General features: G+C 43.6%; 1 protein-coding gene across 1 annotated transcript in view; it reads left to right on the forward strand.

Moving 5' to 3' along the window:
* The window catches only part of CACNA2D2 (calcium voltage-gated channel auxiliary subunit alpha2delta 2), a 1696410-nt gene that overhangs the window by 1228366 nt on the left and 444802 nt on the right, over positions 1–23242 (forward strand). The window contains exons 7-8 of the mRNA XM_078661304.1: positions 1272–1403; positions 2150–2207. Coding sequence (XP_078517430.1) covers positions 1272–1403; positions 2150–2207 — 190 coding nt within the window. The remainder of the gene's footprint in view (positions 1–1271; positions 1404–2149; positions 2208–23242) is intronic.

Genomic DNA, 23242 nt, shown 5'->3' on the forward strand with positions numbered 1-23242 from the left:
TACTTATTTGTCACCAACCTTCATGGTACCGACTCATCAGTTCATCCATGACATGTGTCGAGGTTCTTATTAGCTTTACTATACTTTCCAAGTATATTTGTGCTCTTTAAAAGCACAATAATGTCAAGGTTTTTCTATTTAACGTTTGTCTTGTCCACGCAATGTATGTTTTATATAACATTATTTTACAGCTCTCAATCACTCTTTTGTATGATGTGACGAAAGACATCTACAAAACCGACCTTGCAGTTAGAAATGCAAAATAGCTGATAAGTGGTGAAAAACAATTATTTTGATGTTTTTAAAGGATGTATGTCAGTACAACGCGATCATTTTGATCGCGGTACTTGACATCTCAGTTTTCACAATGCAAGTCGTTACAACGACTTGAATGCAAGTCGTTACAACGACTTGCGTTGGAGGGCGCTGGATTGTGGAATAATTTAATTTTCTATTCCAACTCCAGTCCATGTAACAGTAGAGAAGGTTTTGGAATAAAAAAATAAAGTATTCCTTAAGCAAGAGCGCCATCCAGCGCAAGTCGTAGTAATGACTTGCGTTGTAATGGCAGCGTCGTAAAGGACACGCGGTGTAAAAGGATGTTTCCCGTTTTTAAAATTAAAAGGGTATTCCTTTTGTTACAGCCCAGACCAGGATTTCCCTGGAATATCCTATATAGCCCTTGCTCACTTGCCAGTCATTAACTTCATCCTTGCTTGAAACAATCAGATAATATCATTATCAAATTCCATTGGCAATAACAGCACGGCGTCTTGTCATTGGGCCTTATGGGTACTCATGTGCCCAGCCACTGAGCCATGAGGACATCAACCAAATAATATATTCATATTCCTAATCATATGGCCATATTTATTTCTAATTCAGTCTAGGTAATTGTTTTCCCAAATCTTAATGACTATAAAATCACCCTTGGTATGGTTGGTCCATCCTCATTCTGTGGACTGGCCTCATTCTGGCTCACAACAGTTCTTCTACCCCCTCAAGCTCCTGACCCTATGCATTACAAACCTGCGACTGCTTCTACAGGTTTGACCACGTAGGGACCGGTTTTGAAAGTGACCTATTACAAACCATTCTTTTTCTCTCCCTACTGACATTAATTTGCATACAACACTTTGTATATGTTCTTTAAGAAAGGCAGAGTTATGCATGCTTGTGCTGGTACCCGTATTCTCCAAATTTAATATGGATCCTGTTCACACGTTAAGCCAAGCTGAGTCCAACCTGTACCTGCCATCTTTGTCTTCCAGCTACAGTTATCCTGAATGAACTGAACTGGACTAGAGCTCTGGAGGATGTGTTCATCAGAAACTGGAAAGAGGATCCCTCACTGCTCTGGCAAGTCTTTGGCAGTGCCACCGGCGTCACCCGCTATTTCCCAGGTTGGTGGAATGGTAATGCTATATAGGGGATGGGGGGAGGGGCAGGGGGTGCTAAAAGGGAAGCCAAAAAGCATTGGCAATGCCAATAGGTCTGGCTTGAAAATAAAATCTTAAGCTAATGTCAAGCATTACTGGTAAATGGAATGGGAAGAGATATGTATTTGCATGGAAGCAAAGAACTGTAGACTATTGCACTGTCAAGCCCGACCTAAAAATTCATGTAGGTTAACGACTGCCCTCCTCCCATCTGTGCTGCTGCCAGAGAAAAACAACATAAATAATGGAGTTATCTAAGACACTTTAATAGCATGTGTGTGCCACTGAAATTTCAAGGCCATGCGAATGGATAAATAAACAAAATGATCACAGCTGTGGGGAGGAAAGGCATTTTTTTTGTAGATGCACACAACGTTTGCTCACTCAAAACATGTACTGGTGTTTCCCAAATTGTGGGCGGAGCCAAAGCCTCTGTCTACTGATGCTCACATAATTGTCTGGCAACAGCTGCGCTACCAAGCCAGACCATAAAAAGGGACTCTCTTTATTTTAAGTGGCATTGTCACCTTTTATACCACTATTTCTTATTTAGTGCCATCACTGCAAGCATTAGCTGCCGTGGAGACAAACCAGCTCAGTATCTCTTTCTCCTTCTACACCCACTTTTGTTGTCCAGATCTCCTCCTTGGAGGTTTTGTGTCCTATGTTTTCCTTAACAGACTCATAAGCGGATTCTCTTTTCATTGCAGCCACCCCGTGGAGAGCCCCCAATAAGATTGATCTGTATGACGTCCGCCGAAGACCTTGGTAAGATATACTGTGATGATTAGGAGTGTGGAGAAATGATGTTTAATTTGTATGCAAGTTTTCTTTCCTCAGTATTTTTCTACCTCCACTTGCTAAGGCTCTGTCCCTGTTGGTTCTTTTTTCTCTCCCTCCTGTCTCCTCGTCTTCATGCAACCTGCTTCCCTTTGCGCCCGTCTCCTCTAGGAATGCACTGTGATGGTCCAGCTCTCAGCAGTGAGCAGCCAGCTCTGCCCAATTTTCATTTCACGCATGACTGGCAATGGAAAATGGATACAATAACACAAGTCGAGAAGGTCCCCTTAACCCGCTCTGCCCAGTCCTTGCCATCTCTTACTCTGTTTCCTTTAGAGTCAGAATCCATCTTCTCACATCTCCCTCTGGACTCATTTTTTCTCTCTCCCTCCTGTTTCATAAGGATGTCTAGCTCTTGATCTGACAGATTCTCCCTCCTCACATTGAAATAATGTTTTTGTACTGTGCAAAACTTAAGCTACGAAGAGTCACCAGTAGGACTCCATTTGTGATGGATAAGGGAACCTGAGTGACAAGTGGTTAATGTAGTGTCCACAGGATCACACAAATTAGTCAAGTAAGAGTACAAACACTTCACCTGATTACAAAGTCTGCAACTTCCTTGTAGTTTCTCGTCACAGTCCTTACTCTTTGAGTACTTACCACTCCCCTGAGACAGGCAGACATAGCTAAGCCTTAATCAAAATCCACATTTACTTAAAAAAAACAGATTCCTGTTCCTTGCCACTCAAGTAAAAACCCTGCAAACCTTCCGAATTTTAATAGAGCTGGCAAGTTAAATGCTCATAATTTTTTTCCCTAATTTACTAGTTTTGACAGATTGAATGATCTAGTGCAAATGACAAAGAGGTATGCCCTACTACATAGATTGTCCCAGTGGGAGTACTCTGTGATGGTCGTCCTACTAACCTTGCAAGGTGGTTACTGGGTGATCAACAGGGCTCACTCACAGGCAGGGATCTGGTTGTGAGACTCACTGGCATACAGTGCCCTGCTGGGCCATTGGTAGGTTGAGTAGATTCATACAGGCGTCCAGTGCAGCACTGCCCTGCATGTGCCACCCAGTCTTCCTATTACCTACCCACTCTCCTGCTCTTGCCGCCCCGGAGATCGCCTCATCTTTGATGCTGAGAGCAGGTAGGGTGGGGAGCGTGACATGTTAGAGCAGAGACAAAACTGGGACAATGCAGGACAGAGACCGGCAGCTTGGCTTTTCAGAGATGGTGCAGCAGAATGTACTACAGAATCCTGCATGCGTTTAGCATGCATGCTTCAGCAACACCGGCTTTAGAACAAACGTGTTGTCACAACGCATTCCTTTAGCATGCAAGTCGTTATAACAACTTGCCTTTGGGGGGGGCTGGATTTTGGAATAGTATAATTTAATATTCCAACTCTGTTCAACAGTAGGGAAGGTGTTGGACTTAAAATCCAATACCATTCCACCAATGCGCCCCCTAAAGGTAGTCGTTGTAATGACTTGCGCGTTAAACAAATGCGTGGTAACAACGTGTTCATTCTATTGCCAACACTGTAAAGGCATGATTCCGGATTTGTTTTAAAATATGTTTCCCGGTGCAGCTGTGGTGGATGCATTAATCAGCCTGCCTTTCTCCCAGGCTACACTAACAATCGCCCGTAGGCCGTCGATACAGTGTGCATGCTTTGGGGCTGCCTATGCAGGTTGGAGGTTGTGGTTTCCATTTTCACATGCCTAATCCCAGAAAGTGTACTTTGGTACTAATGACAACGAAAATACAATTGCAATCTGTCTTTCCTTTCTTCAGACCTTGACAAATAAATTATGCAGGGGACGACGACACAAAAGTAGTTGTAGTAACACAGCCATGCATATAATATCTTTGAAGAAGACACTGTGTGTGTTTCTATTCCTCAGAGACCCTAAATGGACCATCACACCGAACTGGCTGCTGAACATGAAGCTGGAGAGGCAGTTCTCTCTTGGTCTCCAAGTAGGATGTGGTCTTTCACATTAAAATGGCAATGATAGTTGTCATAACACAACCGACTCAAATGCAGTACTCTGTCACAGGCCACCCTTGGTAGAGTTCCTAGTGATGTAAGGATGAGGATTCCCATCTACTTCTAAACCAGAACCAGAACAGGAAAAAACATGGAAAATATGTCCAGGGTTTTTAGATATTTACTGTCCTGGTTAACACTTGGCAGAACTTGTTTACAACACCAGTCCCAGTGCCACAAGATGATAATGGAATTTCGTGCCTAAACTAGCATCCGGACACATATGTACCCCCCAACCCCAAAGACCCGTTAGAGGGGTGCTTTAATGAAAACTCAGGGCTGGCCATTTGTGACCAAAAAGTGCCATCTGGAAGATTTAGGGTTGACTTTCCTTGTGTGGCAAAAGTTATTCCAGTCCTCTTAAGAAGTTCTGGTTGAGTCTATGAATCTGTACCCACATCACCATGTAGACAAATACGTAGATAGACATGTCAGTTTATCGTTCATCTGTGGTAATTAAGGCTTCTTGGAGGTCTTGGGACTGTGTATATGTAACTGTTTTAAATACTTCTGTCTTTCTGTCTGTCTGTCTGTCTGTCTGTCTGTCTGTCTATCTATCTATCTATCCTTTATTATTATTATTATTATTATTTTCCCACATCAGCGATAGCCAGTGCATAGTTATGGTTAGGTCAATTTCTTTTGAAAATACGGAGCTTTATTGAGCAATGAAATGGTGGCTAGAAGTTTAGCACCATTTAAGAAATGTGCATTAAATTTGCCCTACACTTAGCATGTTTTGTTTAGCTTTCTCTTGCTGTTTTACATGTGTGCAGAACCTTTAAGGGTCTCTTCCCGAGACTGATTGGTAACTCTTTAGTGTCTGGTCTCTTCTGGAACAGCCTATAGCATTACCTACACATGCAGCATGGCTCTGTCTGGTATGCTATTGGCTGTGCAAAGGCGCCATTTTCTGATTACAATATATCTTCCAGAAAGAAGGGGTTGGCATTTCACATGTGACTGATTTTGGCTCCATATTCGTGGTCAAGTTTGTGGTTGACTCTGGGAGATGGTTGTCTACGCGCTGCACTCCCGGAGAGCTTAAAGCCATGAAAGCTTGTTCCCCACCACTAGGCTTCCCTCCCGCCCTCCACCCAGTGTATTTGTAGTGTACTGGCACCCTGATCCTGTGATGGATTCCTAACTTTAAAGTTTCTCAGTACCCCGTTCCAGCTCCTGGAAGAGGTACCCTTAAAAAATCGTCCCTCAAGGGGACATTGTGAGAGCAGTGACACCTCATAGACTCTGGCAATTGCTAGTGCCTTACCTCTAGTTTTTGGTGTGTCTGGGAATCCGTCGCCAAGCGTTGTTTATCGACAATTGATGCTGAACAGGGCCTCATCTTGTCATTCTATAGTTCCTGGTCCAACCTTGGATGCATAGGTCGGGCTAATTTCTCTGGATGGATGATACCTTGTCTGCATGTCTGTTCTTTTGCTGGTGTGCACACTGAAAATCAACCCCAGAATATCGATGGGATAAAATATATAAAAAATAAAGACAGGTAAGTAAATATAGATTTTCTATACCTAACTCCAAATATATGTGCTCACGCTGTAAGTATATCTTCAAAGTACGTAGACTAACTCTACATATATGTACTTACATGGTAATTATATCTTCAATGTACGTAGATGTGGAGTTAGGAATAGTTAATCTATACTTCCCTATATGCACTTGTCTTTCAATATTTCATCCCTTGATAGCCTGTCCTCGCAATCCTTGTACCCTACGTTCTAGGGGTCGATATTTAGTAGTGCATTTGTTTCGGCTCCATGTATCCGATTGATCAACACTGTACTCTAAACACCGTCTGTAATATGTTCATTTTTTGTCATTTGTATAGCACACAGTCTCCCATTGATGTGGTGATATTGCAGCCCTACCAATAGTGCAGGAAGACTTTTCAAGCACTTCCAAGGCAGGCGCAGCCGGTGCTGGTAAGAGCGGAAGGGGGATGGGGCGGGGGCCAGGAGGGGAGGCGACAGACGACGGGATCGCGAAAATAAAATAAAAAGAAAACCAGCTACCTTGCGCTCGCCCCCTCAGTATGTGGCGAGCACAAGGTAAGTGGTTTCATTAATTTTTTTATTTTATTTTCCCAATTCAGTCATCTGTCGACTCCCCCCGCCTGTCCTGCCCCACCCCACCTCACCACCGCTCTTACCTGCACCGGCCGCGCCTGTTCCTAGGTTTTTTCTCAGTCTGATTCGCCTTTAGAGGTGGAGTGAGCTTGGCTGCTCCTTGTAAGGTGACCTTGTTAACCTCGGTGGTTCTTGGTGGCTAGTCTTGGTGTTTTGTAGCAAATGGGTTGGTCTTGCAGTTTCACACCTACAATGCCAGAGCAGGAGTGGAGTGGCATGTCACTGGGATGGCACCTTCCAGTTTACTGTGCTGAGCACTAGATAATTTTCCTGCATAATATTTTCTAATGAAACCCGTTCTTACCCAAACCTTTGTAAGTCAATAACTACTGGCCATCTCCTTTATACCCGTTTATACCAGGTTGAGTCTTTCCTGTCACATTCCAGTGCAACCTCCCAAAGGTCCCTGACATATTTGTTTTTGACTGGCATACCAGGAAGGTTAAGGGAGATGAAGAATAGAGTTCAATAAAAAGCATGTTTTTAATCTTGTCAAATAAAGTAAGCTTGTCTTAAGGGGGCTGTGCTCCCCTCAGTCAAGCAGGCTTGGGCTTCCAGTGAAGAAGTTTAAGTAATCAGACAGTCCTGCCTATTCAAGGTTTCGCCCACTCTTTTTCCCATTGTCTGCAGTTTACCAGGCATGAAAAGATACATACATTGATTGTCAGATTTCCCTTTAATTCTCATGGTTCACTAATACTGGAACGTATACAACATATACAGCTAGATTCATCAAGCTTAATTGCGCTCGCAAAGGGCCAGATTCTGAGAATCTGGCCCTTTGCGAGTGCAATTTTTGCATTTGGGATTCATCATCCCAAATGCAAAATTTGCTAATAAAGAATTTGCACATTTGCGAGGTATTGCATTTAAGGAATCTCTATTTGAGATTCCTTAAATGCAATTCATGAACCATTTTGAAATTGCGAAATCGCAATTTAGGACCGCTATTTACCACGAAGTCAAACCTCGTGGTAAATAGCGAAAACTTAGAAAAATGCATTTAAATGCATTTTTCTAAGTTGCATTTACACACACACATGTCCTTTGGACATGTGTGTGCACAACATCAGTGTAATTCACATTTCAGGGGTGCTACAGGGTGTCCATTGGACACTTTTTTTTTTTAGGTTAATCAGAAAGGGCCACCTCACATTGGGTGGATGTGTATCCAGATGTCATTGGAATACAACATCTTTGTTAAAATACCCCTCACACACCAAAAGGGCCCTTGGTGTCATGCTTCATCATCGGGGTCTTCCCGTCCCGCTGCGGGGCGGGGCAGTGCTGCGACAAGCGGATACGCTGGAGCACCTTTTAGATGGAGGTGCTATGTGTTGGGAGTGAGTGTCAGTGGGGTCAGGTGTGATATCAGGTGTGAGTTAAAAAATACCTGGCCTAGTGGAAAAAAAGAATTTTATTAAACACTGGCTGGTATTATTAAAAAGAAAAAAGTGAAGCGGAGAGATGGAGCAGGTTAATGGGCTCTCTCTCCTAAGTGGGTCAACATGTTTCGAGGCACGGGGCCTCTTCGTCAGGACCGAGGGGAGATCCCCCTGTCACTCACTAATGTTTTCTCCACATGGGTAGAAAAAAACGTGTATGTACAAAAAAGTGAAAAATGAACTATGTGAGTAACTACAAATTAATAATTACAGCACATATATGCTACCACACTAATAATGTAGTATGCTTATCAATGGGGGGATCAATGCCTCATGAGCCAGCATAAGACTGAAGGGTATGGTGGGGTATCAGTGTGCCCCTAGCACGATTGTGCTTCCTCCTTCGTCCGCGGCTTCCGTGGATGTCTTGATTTCCTTTGTCCTTTGGACACCCCTGCACCCTTGAAATCGCATCCTTATTTGTGATTAGCAAATTGCTAATCGCAAATAAGGAATAACTCCCCATTCATTCCTAGGGGCCTTTGGGAGTTATTCCTTATTTGCGATTAGCAATTTGCTAATCGCAAATAAGGAATGTGTAGGAATCGCAATTTATTTAGAGATTCCTACATGAATCCCGCTTTGCATGTCCTTAATAGCGATTCCTTATGAATCGCTATTACAGACTCGCAAAACGGCCCTTTGATGAATCTAGCTGTTTGTGCTTCTCATGGTGGTGTGATGGAGATAAGGTATTTACAACTATTTTTAGATCCCTTTGATTCTTCTGTGTTTGTGTGCACGTATGTACCAACGCATGTGTGTTCTCGTTGTGTTTGTGTGCACACGTGTGAGTGCCAGGGCGTGCGCCTGCGACAGTGTCCACATGTATGTGCGTAGGCACATGCGAGAACATATGTATTTGCACGCGCTCATGCATTTGTATGCTGGCTTGCCTACGTGTCGCCAGAGGTTTGATGGACGACGTTTGCTAGATCTCTTTCAGCTCAGCAGAGATATCTCCTACCCAAGAGTGGTTTTGTCACAAACCGTGACAAGTGCTGCACAGACCAGTCATCATCAGACTGCTGCCCCATCTCTCAGGCAGGTTCTACGACCCCCTCCCCCACTTTCCTGTCACAGGATTAATGGCCCCTCCATCACGGTTAATTGACTTGAATTGCTCTACATTAATTATTAACTTTTCTCAATTGCAGCTTGTGTGCAGGTTATTAAGGAAGGAGGCAGACTGACAGGTCGTCATATTCTTTTACTCGGCTGGTGTTTACCCTGGTTTTATCCCTCTCTTGCCTGCCACGCTCAGAGATTTCTCCACCCCTTCTCTTTATGCAGATCAGATCCTGCTTCCATCCCTGGTGGAGCATGGGACGAGGGGCCAGTTCTTCATTGGATAGCCTATTTTTAGGTTGAAGCCTACCATACAGCGCAGCTGTCTGGTTTGCTAACGACATATTGGGGACATTCGGAAAGCTTCCCTGGGAATGCATTCGACCTGTTGCTTACCATTGGCTTGGTTTGTAACTCACATGTTCTTGCTTTCTTTTTGCTGGCTATATTTGTTTTGGGCTGACCCGCTTGAGTTTGTCCCTTCCCTTGCCTAACCTTATTTACAGTATCCTTCCGAGTGCTCCCTTTCTGTAAACAGGCCTTTAAACTTGCTCTTGTCTTTTCACATTTGCTGTGCATACAAAGACAGCGGTCAAATGTCAGGCTCCGTCTTCCAAGGGAGCTTGGTGTTTACTTTTCTTTCTCTGACTTCAAAGTGAGACGATTTATGTAGCAATCATTCTGGCTACTGGAGGAAATTCTGAAGTGTGGTGGAAACAAATATTTGAATACTAGCAAAACAAATCAATACACTAGGTGATGGCATTTCTACACATTATAGTTTGTGTGCTGTATACGTTTATCAGGAAAACTCTACTCTGAAACAATCTACTCTGCCCCACTTCTCTCTATGCCACTTCAATCTACGCTGCACCAATCCACCCTGTGCCACTCTACTCTTTATCACTCTACTCTATATGCCACTGCACTTTACCCTAGCCATGGCACTCTATGCCACTGTACTCTACACCACTTTACTGAAAAACTATGCACTCTTTGCCAATCTAATATGCACCACTGCACCCTTCGCCACTGTACTCTACCCTGCAACACCCGACACCACAGCACTATACACCATTGCACTCTATACAACTGCACTCTTCTCCACTCTGGTCTAGTCTGCACAACTGTACTCTATGCCCCTGCTCTCTAGTCACTACTCTGCACCACTCTACTCGACTGCATTCTATGCCAATGCACTCTACGCCACTCTGCTATACACCACTGCACCCTGACAGTCTACTCTGCACTGCACTCTCTGCTACTGAACTCTATGCCTCTCTACTCTGTGCCACTGTACTCCACGCCACTGCAGTCTACACCATTCTACTCTGAATTACTACACACCATTGCCCTCTACCCTGCATCGCTCTACTCTATGCCACTGTACTCTATGCCGTTCCACTCAAAGCCACTCTAATCTACTCTACTGTACTTTGATACTGCAATCTATGACACTGCATTCTATGGCACTCTACTCTGTTACTGCACTCTATACTGCTTGAGTCTACTCTGAAACAATCTACTCTATGCTACTACACTCTATGCCACTTCTGTACGCCAGTGCACTCTATACCACTGCACTTATCACCACTTTACTCAAAACCAATACACTCTACGCCACCACACTGTATGCCACTATACACTACTTTGCAACACCCTACTCCACTGCACTCTACGCTCTTGCTCTTTACACTCTTGCACTCTATGCCATTGCACTCTATGTCATTGCACTTTAAGCCATTGGACTCTATGCCATTGGACTCTATGCCATTGCATTCTATGCCACTGCACTCTATGCCACTGCACTCTATGCCATTGGACTCTATGCCACTCTGTTCTACTCTGCACCACTGTACTCCACGCCACTTCTCTCTACGCCACTTTACTCTGCACCACTTTACTCTTTGACACTGCACTATATGCCACTGCACTCTAAGTCACTCTACTCTACACCACAGCACTCTGCATCACACTACTCTGCAACACTGCATTCTCTGCCACTGAACTCTTGCCATTGAACTCTCCACCCCTCTTCTCTGCTTTACTGCATTCCATGCCATTGCTCACTATGCCACCGCACCACTCTACTCCATGCCACTCTACACATCTGCACTCTACGACGCTTCACTCTACACCTCTGTATTCCACTCTGCACCACTTTACTTATTTCCAATGCACTGTACTTTACTATGCACCACTGCACTCTTCACCACTGCACTCTACACCACTCTAGTCTAGGCCTCTCCACTCGAGTGCACTCTATGCCACTACTCTGCACCACTCCACTCTACCCTGCAGCACTCCACTATACACCACTTTACTGTACTCTGAAACAATCTACTCTACACCACTGCACTCCGTGCCACTCGGCTCTTTGCAAAACACACAAGATGATGGACGGAATGTTGCACAATGGCAAAACATTCACCCCCAGTCACAGATCTGGGTTTAATCCATCATTATTTTGCTGCACCACTCTACATCACTTTGCACCACTGCACTCTATACTGCACTCTAAACCAAAGTATGGAGGGTGGAGGTTGGCTTAGGGCCACTTGGTCTGTAGAGTGTAACCAATTGACCTGCTGGGTATCAGTTGCACCGTATTAGGGTGCTGAGTGCGTATGTGTTTGACCGCTTCCATATGGACTTGCCTGATATCCACTTTCCCTATTGATGCACTGACTGAAGTGAAAATGGTAAATTTTACCCCTCCGCTATCCAACACTTTCCCTATTGATGCACTGACTCGACTGGGAATAGTAAATTGCATCCCTCCGCTATCCAAAACTTTCCCTACTGTTGCACTCACTGGAGTGGGAATAGTACATTTTATCCCTCCTCCGCTATCCAACACTTTCCCTTCTGTTGCACTCACTGGAGTGGGACATTTAAGTTTAAATAATTTTAAATAGTTTGTCTTCATTTATAATAGTATGTTTTAAAAAATATATTCTATGTTATTGGTATATGTATATATATAAATATATATATATATATATATATATATTTCAATAGTCCAATGAAGCGATCACTCACCGGTGTGAGCAAGCCTGCTGTGTCAGGCGAAACGTGTAACTGAAAATAAGTCAACTGGTGGTGGTACAACCCCTTGAGTGATCGCTTTATTGGACTATTAGAAAACTTGAGGTCCGGCGCACTCGGCCGGCAACCAACGATCCACCTTGCCAATTGCTGCCAGAGGGACACTAGGATTACTTGGTAGCCATCCACACCTTACCCGGCTGTAAGCCTAGAACCACCAGAAAGATTTGAGACCATTGTCCAAAACCCACCCAAGCAAATTCTGGGCAGACCTGCGCACCTCTCACCATTGTGCCCGGGCCATACTCACCACTGAGGAATATATCCTCCCCGGCAACCGTTTCCACCCTCACACACCCTCCTTCATCAGCGAACAGGCTCCCTCACTACACCTGTCCTTGGGATGGTGCAGCATACTTCTTTCCATTTGCTGCTCCAGGATGGCCCGTCCTTGACTGCAGCAGAAATTAGAAAGGAATTATACCAGACATGCATTGTGGTAGAACATGGGACAAACCTACGTACGCAGAGCTAAAATGTGTTAATTTTTCACCAGTTATGCATGTCCAACCAAAACCCTAACCAAAACCTTGCAAAGTCCCAGAAAAGACACAGATAATGCTGAGGATTGATATCACCAACCTGGCAACTTGTCATGCATCCATAACCTTGTGAATGTTCAATTTTCTAAAACTCAGACAACGTGACTGCAATCCCTTTCTGGTCAGAAGCATTTCTGGACTCAGCACTCTGGACCCTAAGCACTTGGGCCACGCAAAACTTCACCTAAGGTAATACCGTACCATGCTTGATTATGTGTTTTGGTTACACGAATGGCCCCAGCTGCCAAGACTTGCCAATACCAACTCATTTGTGCCTTGTTTACCAGAAAGCATAGAATTTCTTTAGGGTTTAATGTTGAATGGCAGCGCGACTGTTGTCATTGCATCTACAAATGGTGGTCCACCTGCACACTTACATGCTGTCACTGTCCACTGTCACTATTATGTGCCAATGCACAGCTCCTGTACTATCTCTGTTGTTTACCACTTGATCAGTGCTTTGCCCATCTGGCCCGAGCAGGTGTTGGTCAAGTGTTTTTGACTTACTAGTTCCAGCTGTGTGTCCTGTATTGATACCGTTTCTGGTCCACGGACATTCCTAGGACAGATCAGGCTGTTTTGCAAATAGTGTGCTGGTAGTTGGATGTTGAATTGGAGAATGTGATGGTCAGTGCAGGTGAGGGGAAGGGGATGTCTACTTTGATGTTGGGGAAGTTGGTGAAGATGGGTTTGAGTATATGTTCTAGCATATTGGTGCAGTCGTGTGCTTGTTGAATGAGGCCTAGGATCATGTGGTATTCTAAGAGTTCAGCACACTTGGGGGTCGATTCGTATTCGGGAAATGAATCCGTACGACGATTCGTATTCGTAACCGTTTCTGTACGAATCGTCAGAATCTGTCCGAATCGCGTAGTACGATCCGTTGCGAGAAAATACATCCGAATCATTGTGAACCTTAGGAAAATGAAGGGTAAATCTGTATGACATCGACCAGCACAGTGAACCGAAAGATTCGTCAACATGCCGTATGACCCGCCAAGTACAATCCGGATCAGGGAATGAGTACGCGATTCGTACGGTAAACGTCGCGTATGAGCAATTCGTACGGAGGGCAACAGTATCACATATGCACAGTACCCCTAAAATCAAGGGGTTTACGCACGGAGTGTACGCACCGTACACCTACGACCTTGGGGTGTACGAACCGTACCCCATCATGGGGTGTATGCACCGAACCCGGGGGGGGGGGTCCGTTTCGTACGCATTTCAAGGCAAAATCTGCTTTTACGGACATTTTAAGCTCCCGTAGAAAAAGAGTCGTACGGAGTGTTGTGGATACGATTCGTACTTGCTGGGTCGGAAAATGCTGCTTCGATCTGTACGGACATCGTGTACTGCGCTTTCCAAATGTGATTCGTACGGATTAGTGAGTTGTACGGTCTTCGGTACGATTCGTACAGAGGACTGCTTTGAGTACACATCGCACTACATCGTACGTTCGGGTACGGTTCTGCATACAATTCGTATGGGAAAAAAGCTCCGTACGGCTAGTTGGAGGGCATTTTACAGAATCGGGATCAGCCCCTTGGTGTCAGTTTGGTCATCTAGGTGAAAGTTGAGGTCATTGAGCAGAATAAAGGCATTGTAATTACACCAGCAGAACTGTACTCAGTTGCAGCTTACAATTGCATTGGTGTAAAAGTAAGTATACCTGGTGGGTATCTCTTTGTGAAAACCCAGCAGGCATACTTCCAGTCATTTTCTGCCAGAATGTATGTTACCTGCTAAAACTATCTTTGTGAATTTACCCATCAGTCTTTTTAATATTCTCCAATTTTACACTGGTGGATTCTCTTTCGTTTTCCAACTCTCTGGGTCTCTATTTCCTCTTCTTCTTTGCCTTTTTGGATGTAGAGCTCAGTCTCTACAGGTGACCATTTCCTCTTCCCCCTTATCACGCTGACTGCAAAGCCTTAAGAAAAAGAAGTGTGTGCCCAATACACTGGGCAGAAGCTTGGAGCAATGAAAATATCACAAAACAGTGATTCCCTATAGACTTATTTACAACACAATACTTTGTGAATCGTGGAATGTGAAAACCATCCACTTTAAAACAAATTCAAATGAATTAGTCAAAGCCTTTCAAACAAACATAACTGCAAACGCAATCCAAAAATAAAAAGGCAATTGGTACATTTAACAAATTGAAAAGTGTTCAGACAATGATCACACAATTCAGAAAAAATTACCAAGTGCATTTACATAAGAAGAAGCACGACTCTTGAATCCAGAAAGAAATTTGAATGAGGGAGTTAAAAGAGTTGATTTATATCGTCATGTGTCGATGAACTTTACATTATTATGAGGTCATCATCAGGACGAGAAGTGTTAATCAAGCACAGGGAAAGGGCCAAGTCTCCTGGCAGCAGGCTGAATTGATCAATTGTGAACTCACAGTGGATTCAATATTGGCAGCGTTGATTCCAAAGACATGCACATCTAATTGCAGCTGAACCAGCGTTCTGGATCTGCGCTGGAATAATCCACAAAAAGGGTGGGGGTGGAATTGCCATGGCGTGTATTTGGTCCATGAAGATACAATTAGATGTCCCTAAGAACAATTATAGCCAGATCAAGGGATACATCTGTGTGTGTCGAAGGATCAATCGCATGCGATAACTCAATGCAAATCGATGAAGCCTAACTCGCTTAACGAGCTTCCTCTCACAATGAGAGCCTGGCTTCTCTGGTTCACTGTTTGCTTCTGTTTTTTTGCGTTGTCTTGTGGGGTGCAGAGCTTCACCTCTCTGGGTTTCTGTGTCCCCTTCTCCTCCGTCTTGTGTCATGTGGAGCTTGGCCTCTCTTGCTCGCTCTTTCCTCTTCTCTCTTGTGACACTGACTGCAGAGCCTGGCTTCTCTCGGTCACTATTTCCTCTTCTCTCTTATCACACTGACTACGGAGCCTGGTCTCTCTGGTTCACTGATTTCCCTTTTCCCTTGTCTTGAGGGATGCAGGCCTGGCCTCTCTGGGTTTCAATTTCCTTTTCTCTTTTGCCTTATTGGAAGTAGAGTGTGTCCTCTCTTGGTCACCGTTTCCTATTCCCTCTTGTCACATTGGCTGCAGGATCTAGTCACATTTGGTCACTGTTTCTATTCTGTATTGTCACGCTGACTGCTGATCCTCTGGGTCCTTGCGTTCTTTTGTCTCTTATTAGACTAGGGTTGGTGCTGGCGATCTTAGGTCAGGTGTTTTTTAGAAACTGCCGCCCACAGTCTCTCTTTCTGTTAACGCATGCAATGTACCACCCTGCACCAACACCTGACCTCTCTGAGTCTTCATTTCCAAATCCAAGGTATTTTCTTGACATCTGGACTTGTAAGGGGCCATTCATAAACTACATTTTGTAGTATGTAAATTAGCACTATAGTAGTAGCAATATACCTCAAAATGCTATCCACAAACCTATGGACAAAGGCCTCTGCTTCTCTTTTCTGTGTGAAAACCAGCGCTGTAGTGGCAGAGATCCTTTCACACGTACATATACAAATTAGTAGTAAATGTGGGCGTGGAAAAGGAACTGGCTGGAAAATTTGGATCAAACCCTAAATGGGACAGGTTTAGGGAAAATTATGGAGGGGGTCCTAGGGAGAGATATGCCACTAGGAAGACCTACTCACAAAGAGCAAGACAATTGTCATTCACAAACTACACTTGTAAATGTACTACAGAAAAAGGTGTACATGTACTCTAGCTCAGCCTGGGAGTAAATTAAGCACCACACATGGCCAACCACTGGTACTGCAACACAATGAAGACAAAAATTAAATCATACTTATGTTAAGTATATTAAATTATTTTTACATTTGAATTGTATTTAAATATTTTAATATTAAGAAAGTTATATGTAATTATTAAATCATTATTTATCATTTTAAAATTAAATTGCACAAAAAACTACATAAAAATAGATTAAACTTTTTAAACAACATGTAAAATAATTAAAATTAATTAAACATAAGTCTTGGCAAACTTTACTATATATTAAATAGAAACTAAAATATTAGAAAGGTTTTTTTTTTTAAATGATCTTTAAAACATATTTGTGAATTACTAATGATTTTAATTTAGTATTATGGATTTTATATTGCATGGCTTACACTTGTAAGCTGAAACATTAATTTTGAAATTAAATGTAGACTAATTATTTAATGCATATTTAACATGATGGATTAAGGTACTGCAATAATTTTTTTTTTTTAGTTGGAGGTTAATAATTATCTTCATTAATTTGAATATGCATTAAATATTGTTGACATTTTGTAATGAATAATTAATGTGATATTTTCCCATAGGAAGATCTCCACCTACATGTGCAAAGTTATTATTAGTAACTTTACGCTTGTAAATCCTGTTGTAGGAAGCCCCCACACCCTGCTGTTGCCCCCTTTTCCCTGAATTGAGTTTATGGAGACTTGAAAGCCTCTCCTAGGTCTAAATGTAAAGTCAGAAATGATGAGTAGCACTAAAGTGTAGAGTTACCACTAGGTGTAGTAATACATATGATAGATACTTGTCACATGAGTATCTGTCAATCATCAATCACTTTATTCAATCTAAATAAAACATAGATCGTAAAAGTACAGTGCAATATTAGTCATCTATTTCCAAAAAGTGTTAGTGCAGAATACAAAGTTAATAACATGGCTGCAAGGTTCAGGGCATGAACATAGATCATAAAAATACAATACAATATTAGTCATCTGTTTCGAAAGTGTCAGTACATAGTGCAAACTTAATAACAGGATTGCAAAAACCTCACTCATGGGTCCGTCAAGTGCTTCTTTTACCCAAATGTAGTTTTACAATCAGATTATCATTCTTTATTTAATTCTTTCGTTCAGAAAATGTCTGGAATAATATACCTAAGCACCATTAATGAGACATTAAGAAGAATGATCACTATGTAATCTATTGTATTATGTATATGATATATTAAGATGTTAAAAACATACAACTATGTTAAAAGGCGATAAAAAAGAGTTGATGCAAATGTCAAATTGCCATTGTCATAGAAAACATGAATTCCATTAGTCCTATCTCCTACTCAATCAATCAGTAAAATCTTTGTTCAGCTGATCAAATCACCATAAAAGTATACAAAACAAGAACTTTGCTTGACAAATTCATAGCATTAAAAACACAGAGTAAATTACGCAATAAATGAAAAGGGGCAATTAATCAGGTCTCATTCTCCTGGACACTCAGCCTGCTCGTAAAAAAGTACAAAACTGTAAGAGTAACATGATCAGTTGGGAGCATCTGGAGATACATCAAGTCTGGCCTAACGATTAAAATTCAAAGATTTCAACAAAGGAATAAAAAATGTATTCCTCAGCCAACTACAATAAGAGCAAAACATTGTAAAGTGCAACAAATCCTGCGGAGACACATTGTCGCAGCCGCAGGATATCCTTGCCTCAGTCCGTGTCCTCTCGGATGGGGATGCCAAAAGGTGATGCAATTCATTGACCCTAAATGTGCTGTGAGCGAACCTTGGCGAGATACAGTTCCAACCCCTGCACAGTTTTTAGCAACATATGACCCAAACTGATTTTTTCTGAACCGTTAGGTGCTCTCTCTCCAGATATGTGTTCCAAGAACAACCTTTTAACACCCCCACATCCTGGGTCCGAAAGAGAGTTGGGGTCATCAAAATTGTCTGGCCTACCAATATGGGTGAAAGCAGCTAACCAGGATATCCTATGGTCCTTATCAAGGGCCATGCAGTCTGCTAGGATCAGTCGGTTTAAAGACAATTCTGTCCTGCTCCAAATCTTCACCCAACACAGGAACAGACTCAGAGATAACAAATCCGGCACTTGGTCAAGTCCAAGCTTTGCCTGAACAGAAAATGCTGGAGTAGAGTGTGGACCTGGGCCATTTTGCGAAGAGAATTATTTTTGACTGCTTGGATTCGATCCAGCTTAGCGTACCCCCAGACCTCACTACCATATCGTAACTGGGAAATACACTTGGCCTGGTAAATTTTTAGCAGATACTTTGGTACCCCAGAGCTAACTCTCTGTGCAAAGCTAAAAAACACCCGATTGTTTTTAAAAACTCAGCTCTCTTAGCTTCCAGCAAAGGTTTCCAACAATTCTTTGTATCAAATAAAACCCCCAAATAGGGGAGCGCCTTCACTTTGCCCACGGTAGAATTAGCCACCTTGAAGGTCATGCTCCTAGTTGATTTAGGACCTACAACCATCACATATGACTTTGAAAAATTTACCGCCAGATCAAGATTCCCCATGAATGACACGTAACTGACCAGAAGTAAGTCCAGCCCCTTAACGGTCCGTGTCAACTGCGTATAATAACACTGGAAGAAATCTGTCACCAGCCATGGGGCAATCCGCTGCAGCTGATGATAGCGCTGACTCAAGCCAGTGTACATACAGGGTAAATAAAAATGTAGCAAGAATACATCCTTCATGCACACCGAGCAGGTCCCGAATAAGCGAATACAGGCGGCGTCCTGTGAAAAGCAAACCGAGGCACGGGTCTCTGAGTGCAGGTTAGCAATAGGGCCAGGATACTAGGATCAATCCCCATCTCACAAAGCAGGGTCCACAGTTTTGCTTGATTTACCCTGTCACAGGTGGATGCCAAATCCATGAAGGCTAGGTGTATATATTCAGACGGAACCACCATATATTTATTAATAATTAGATGGACATTTAGGCATTGGTCTTAGGTGGACCTCTCAGCTCTAAAACCATACAGAACATCACTCAGTATGTTGTTCTCCTCTGCCCAAACACTTGGCCTATATTAAAATCACCCTCCCAGGACCTTAACCATTGAATCCAGCAACGATATGGCCTATAAGATTGTGGATTGTCTTTGTCCCCCTTCTTAACGATGGGAACAATGACAGAAGTGGACCAAGAGGTCCATGTCCCCACCTGAGCTGCCGCATTCAACACGTGTTAAGAGTGGAACCTACACCTCAATATTTGCTTTAAACAAATCCGTCTGGATGCTACCAGGATCCAGGCCTTGTTACTAGACAACGCAAGAATACCCTGCATAACTTCCTCTAGTGTCCATACCTCTGAAACACAGGCTGTGAGTGACCCAGCAGGAGTTTTGTCACTTCCACAGACCCCCGGTTACATATGCCCTAAAAATGAGCCACCCACTGGTGCTCTGGAATATGATGACATAGGAGTGGCAAAGCACCCACAGTAAAACAGGGTTTGTGTACCACTCTCCAGAATAGAGAGCTCTGGCTCATCTCACATGCCTGACAGAACTCCTCCCATGCCAACTCCTGTAAATTATGTTTACAGGTAACTTGAGCCTGCTTGTAAGCTCGCCTGCAATATTTAACCAATTGCCCATCCCTCGGTGACTGCTTCAGAACTGGCTTCAAATGATGCAGGATTCTCGAACAATCCCTACCAAACCATTTGGGTGCATGTGACTTGTTACTGCTAAAAACTGGAACCATCATCACTCTAAGAAGCCGTACAGCAATTGCTTTAAAAGCCTACAGGACCTCTCTAGTTCCTGCATCACTGCCAAAGCAGATATTCATTTCACTAGAACAAAGTGCAAAAAGTGCTGCTTGAAGGTGCTGGGGATCCCTCTGAGACCATTTCGGCCATCTCCCCTGGTCAAAGGTGGAGAGCCTCCTCAAAGCCCCCATGTGCTTTGTCCGGAGGACCTTAGCTTCAGCCAAGGTTATGGATAAGGGGTTATGATCACTATGAGGGCTAAAATTATGTTTAAATGGGTAATGAACCAATATAGTAAAGCAGAAACACAAATAAAATCAATAAACGACCTGCAGTCCCTCCCTTTGAATGTTGGACCAATTACAGGATCCTGGGAGTTCACCAATTTCTCTTTAGTTATGACCAGATTATGGCCACCCAGGAACTCATTGAGCTCTTGACCTTTCTGACTTTCTGAGAGTGCTCAAAATGTATCCCTTCTCTCAGCAGACAACTTCAATTTGGTGCCTCACCATCCTGGCGGGGCGTCGGGGGGTACACAGGTGACGATTAAAGTCCCCCGTTATCACCGTTAGGACTTGCCAATCACACTTGGCTGAAATGGAGCGCAAAAGGTGGTCCAATTGTGAACACTCCCCGTGGCTCAGAACTACCAAATTTGCTATTTTAAACATTGACTACAACCTCTGAGAGGGAGCTAGGGAGTGTTAACCACAACCCCTGCATTATATGTACATGCCACTGGAGGTCCAAAATGCAGCCACTCAGTTCAACTTTAACAAACGTAATTGATCCCCCTTCGGCCTACCCACCCTTGAAGGTATGACTGGTTCAAAGTATGTCACATATCCCTCGAGATAGAAACTATTAACCAGTTCCCAAGTTTCTTGGAGACAAATAATATGGAAGGATTTAACAAAATGGATCCACCTTAATACCCGTAATATTCCTGGGACGCTGAACAGGATCGCATACACCCACAAGACTCCAACCCAGTCAGGTGCAGAAATCTATTACTGAGAGTCACACGAGGTAACAAGATGTTTATCAGTTAAGTGCGGCCCTATATGAGTGTGATGAGCATCTAAAGAACCAATAGGCCTACCTCACCTATAGAAAAATCCCAGTGGAAGGGCAACTATCCCTGATATTCCCAATATCGGGTGGGGTACAGTCTTAAGAAGTTTGCCCACTTGCCAAGAATTATTGAAGTTAACCACCATACAGTCTCCATCCCATGGTTTCCTGTCCTTACCTACCCAGCTAACTCTACGGGCCATGATGATGGAGTCTGCTACCCCACTACTGCAGGACAAATGTACACAAAGCCAATGCACCACCTTGTTCTTGATATGATTCACCCCTAGGGGTATAGCAGGGAGGGACGTTCCCTAAAACAAGTACATAGTGGGTTGCTTCTGTGGGCAAGTTAACCACTCCCCTAATTTTTTATTTGATTTTATTTTATTTATGGTTTTGAAGAGACAGCATTGAAAACAGAAAGGGAAGCATCAGAAATGGTTAAATGCACTTTTGCAACACACAGCGGACATGGCCGTTCAAAAATAAAGAGGAGGCACATTGTTTACAAATAATACAGAGGCATAAAGAATAGTGGGACATTACTACAAATTACAAATTACCAGAGGCTGAAATGAAAACAGTATGGGGCAGATTTATGTTGGGAATGCGCCACGTTTGTGTCACGCAACTGCGGCGTAAACGTGGCGCATCCCTACAACCCATTTACAATGTGACGCATCTAGGCAGATGCGTCACGTTGTAAAGCCCTGCGCCACTTGTGGGCGTTCCGGCGCAGGGTGGGCGTTTCGGGACAGGTGCGTCAAAACCCTGCGCCTGCTTGAAGCAGGCGTAGGTCTTGACGCAGCATTGTAAAGATGGGGCACCCCCGAGCCTTGCTGGAGCTGCGTCGCGCTTGCGACGCAACTCCAGCAATGCGACACCTTTACGGCACAGATGCGTCACGCATCTGTGCCGTTTTTGCCCCATGGTGCGCCGCATTGTAAATGCGGCGCATCATGGGTGGCGGAGCAGCGGCGCAAAATAACTGGCGCATCCCTGAGGATGCGCCAGTTATCATAAATCTGCCCCTATATATATATATATATATATATATATATATATATATATATATATACAGTCAGAGTAGTTTACATCAAATTAATATGTTTGTAACAGATTTTAAGACAAATATTCAGCAAATGGGCTTCCCATGGTCTAATCATAGGAAACCTACCATTATTAAGAGTACATTTTACCCCTGAGTGCCGGCCTCCGAAGAGCTAGTAGTTGGCAATATAGGTTCATCATTTTCAAGGGGAGTATCTCTCATTTTAAGCCAGTTTTTGAAAGGCTCCTAAATGTCTTCAGGGCGAGATGCCGTAGGCATGAGAACCCAATAGTTGGCCACCTGTTCTTGGCATTAGGCAACAACCTGAATCCATGCCTTAACACGTGGGCAACCAGGAGCGCCCCAATGCATAGCTAAACAATGTCAGGCAAGGAGCAGCAGCATTGCAGTTAGACAGCGAACCTCAGGCTGGGATTGCTCCACATAGCCCAGTAGCATCACCAGTGGAGAGCATTCGAGGGACTGGCCCGTAATGGCCTGAATGATATCACACACCTTCCCCCAGTATCGGGAAACAGCAGGGCACTCTCATGCTATGTGTAAGGAGGTTGCTCCCTCACGTTTGCACTTCCAACAAGTAGAGCATCTCTCAACTTTAGTTTAAATAATTGTAGAGGGGTAGGATAATATCGATGTAAGAATTTAAAATGTATGAGCCTCAACCTGTAATTGGGAGATAAATGCCTCATTTGAGAGCAACAAAATGCCCATTGGTCATCCGTGGGCTGGTCCGAAATTTCTGCTCTCCACTGGTCCAACGTCTTTGGGTCAGCCCACGGAGTGTGTGCTTGCGTGTGCACATATAGCCTGGTGACTCATTTCTTGGGGGATGGCGTAACGAGCAAGTTGTCCAGCGAGTGCAAGATGTCTGGAGAGCTTGGAAAAGTGGGATGCAATGCCTTGCAGGCGGCTTTGAGTTGATGATAAAAACACCATTTCAGAACTGGTGTAAGCACTCCCTCTAACTTTATGGGAAGCCCCGGAGGCCAGCCACCCCTGTCAGTGCCCAAGAT

The sequence above is a fragment of the Lissotriton helveticus genome, chromosome 9 (assembly GCF_964261635.1).
Source record: "Lissotriton helveticus chromosome 9, aLisHel1.1, whole genome shotgun sequence".
Classification (NCBI taxonomy): Eukaryota; Metazoa; Chordata; class Amphibia; order Caudata; family Salamandridae; genus Lissotriton; species Lissotriton helveticus.